This window comes from Protobothrops mucrosquamatus, unplaced genomic scaffold (assembly GCF_001527695.2).
Source record: "Protobothrops mucrosquamatus isolate PMUCROS unplaced genomic scaffold, P.Mucros_1.0 scaffold315, whole genome shotgun sequence".
Lineage (NCBI taxonomy): Eukaryota > Metazoa > Chordata > Lepidosauria > Squamata > Viperidae > Protobothrops > Protobothrops mucrosquamatus.
Genome location: NW_015386655.1, coordinates 148198 through 150752, shown reverse-complemented (window position 1 = coordinate 150752; position 2555 = coordinate 148198). Strand labels below are relative to the sequence as shown.

Here is a 2555-nt window from a genome sequence, read left to right as displayed (position 1 = left end):
TATTTTTTTTTCTCTTTTTCACTTGCAATGCACATTGAAGCTGGATCTTAATCTCTGTCTCCCTTGCAGGCTGAATGATCTGCTTGTGCCTGGCCCTGCCTGATCCCAGGCAATTCCCCAGTGATCATGTGGTGGCCGCTCCTTCCCGTCACCATCATAGCTGGTGTCCTGCTCTCCTGGCCACCCCCTGTTTGGGGCACCCGTGTTGTCTTCACTGTCCCGGACATGGCCCTCACCCATTTGGCTGTGCACCATGAGACAGGGGAGGTCTACTTGGGTGCCGTCAACCGCATCTACAAGCTCTCAGCCAACCTGACCCAGCTACGGTCTCACACCACGGGGCCAGTGCCGGATGACCCCAGATGCTACCCTCCCCCAGGCGTCCGGCTCTGTGCCCACCGGCTGTCCCCTGCTGACAATGTCAACAAGCTGCTTCTGATTGACTATGCTGGCAACCGTCTCGTGGCTTGCGGCAGCGTTTGGCAGGGAGTGTGCCAGCTCTTGCGGCTGGACGACTTGGCCAAACTAGGGGAGCCTCACCAGCGCAAAGAGCACTACCTTTCAGGGGGGCGTGAACCAGACGCCATGGTTGGTGTGATTGTGGAGCAGCTGAGAGAGCCCAGCCAGTTCTTTGTGGGCACTTCAATCGGAGGGCGTTCGGAGTACTTCCCCACACTCTCCAGCCGCCGGCTTGCTCCTGATGCCACCAGTCCAGAGATGTTCAGCCTGGTATATCAGGATGAGTTTGTCTCTTCCCAAATCAAGGTTCCTTCTGACACTCTCTCGCTCTACCCTGCCTTTGACATCTACTACGTGTCTGCCTTTGTGTCTGGCGGTTTTGTGTACTTCCTCACTTTGCAGCTTGACACTGCTCAGACGCCTCTCGAGCCTGCTGGAGGTCCCGTTGGGCCTGGTGTGACGGGTGGGGAGCGCTTCTTTTCATCCAAGATTGTGCGCCTGTGTGCCAATGACACAGAGTTCTACTCTTACGTGGAGTTTCCTCTGGGCTGCTCCAAGGACGGGGTGGAATACCGTCTGGTGCAAGCGGCTCAGCTGGCCAAAGCCGGCAGACAATTGGCCCAGTCGCTGGGCATTGCAGAAGGGCAAGATGTGCTTTATGCCGCCTTCTCGCAAGGCCAGAAGAACAGAGCAGCACCACCCCGGGAGAGCCTGCTCTGCCTTTTCACGCTGGATGAAGTCAATCAGCGCATCCGTGAGCGTATCCAGTCATGCTACCGTGGTGAAGGGCGGCTCTCTCTACCGTGGCTTCTCAACAAAGAGTTGCCCTGCATCAACACGGTATTACACTATCGAGCAGTCTCTGCTTCCTCACTTCCTACCTAATAATTGCCCATTTCCATTCCTTTCTAAAATAAGAATCCCAGCCATCCTGACCTTTGGAAATTGCCTTTCTTTTTCTTTGCTCTCGGCTCTTATCTTATCCCATGACTGCAGCTTAAATCTGGGAACTTTTGTTCGGGCCCTTCTGGTTAATGACCTACTTTGATAACTGGGGCATAAGTATCTGAGTAATATACACAGAGATGGGGCTTGTTGGATAACGCTGTGTACCTAAGTTACTCATTCCCGTGTGATGTTGATCCTCATGTCCCCTTTTTTTGCGTCTTTCTAGCCCATGCAGATCAATGGCAATTTCTGTGGGTTGGTACTGAACCAACCCCTAGGAGGGCTGCAGGTCATCGAGGGACGCCCGTTGCTTCAGGAACAGACCGAGGGCATGGCCAGTGTTGCTGCTTATACCTATAGTGGCCATTCAGTCGTCTTCATTGGAACCCGTGCTGGCAACCTGAAGAAGGTCAGATGTTCTTCTTGGTGCCTGGGAAAGGGTTTGGGGTAGAACCTGGAAAGAATCAGTGGGAGGATGAAGATGATGACTAAGGGCTGAGTGCATACAAATGTTCGAGGGCGTTCATTTCCCCAGTATTTCTACTTACCTCCCAGTAGAACTAAAGAAACTTTTGTTTGTCCCCAGTTGGTGACATGGCTGTGTCTCAGTATACATCATCACCATCTGTGCTCTGAGCGAAAGATGAGTAAAGAAGCTTAGCAGCAGTGAAGCCCTATCTGCAAAACCATTTATTTAAGAGCTTTGTTTAGAATGGGCTGAAAATATGAGTAATGGTGGGGTGGGCTGAGTAATATTATTTTCTTTAAGGGAGCAATTGGATCAAACTTTATTTTCCTGCTACATGTCAGCATATGTCTTTTTCCTCCTCTCTCTTATAATCCTCCCAAAAAGCTTCATAGGTGACGCAATGACAGGGCACACACTTTGCATACAGAAGGTAAAAGTAAAGGTAAAGGTAAAGGAGTCCCTGCAGATTTTACTCCACTAGTCATTGCCAAAATTATAGCGGGCAGTGCTCATCTCTGTTTCAAGGCCATTGAAAGCGATTGTGCAAAGACATTTCTGTGGTCATGTGGCCAGCATGATGTCACAGAGTGTTGTTTCCTCCCCACCAAAGTGATACCTATTTATCTATGCACATTTGCATGCTTTCACACTACTAGGTTGGCAGGAGCTGGGGTAAGGA

General features: G+C 51.0%; 1 protein-coding gene across 1 annotated transcript in view; it reads left to right on the top strand.

Moving 5' to 3' along the window:
* Positions 1-126: 126 nt before the first annotated feature.
* The window catches only part of PLXNA3 (plexin A3), a 60794-nt gene continuing 58365 nt past the window's right edge, over positions 127-2555 (top strand). The window contains exons 1-2 of the mRNA XM_015815120.2: positions 127-1299; positions 1634-1816. Coding sequence (XP_015670606.2) covers positions 127-1299; positions 1634-1816 — 1356 coding nt within the window. The remainder of the gene's footprint in view (positions 1300-1633; positions 1817-2555) is intronic.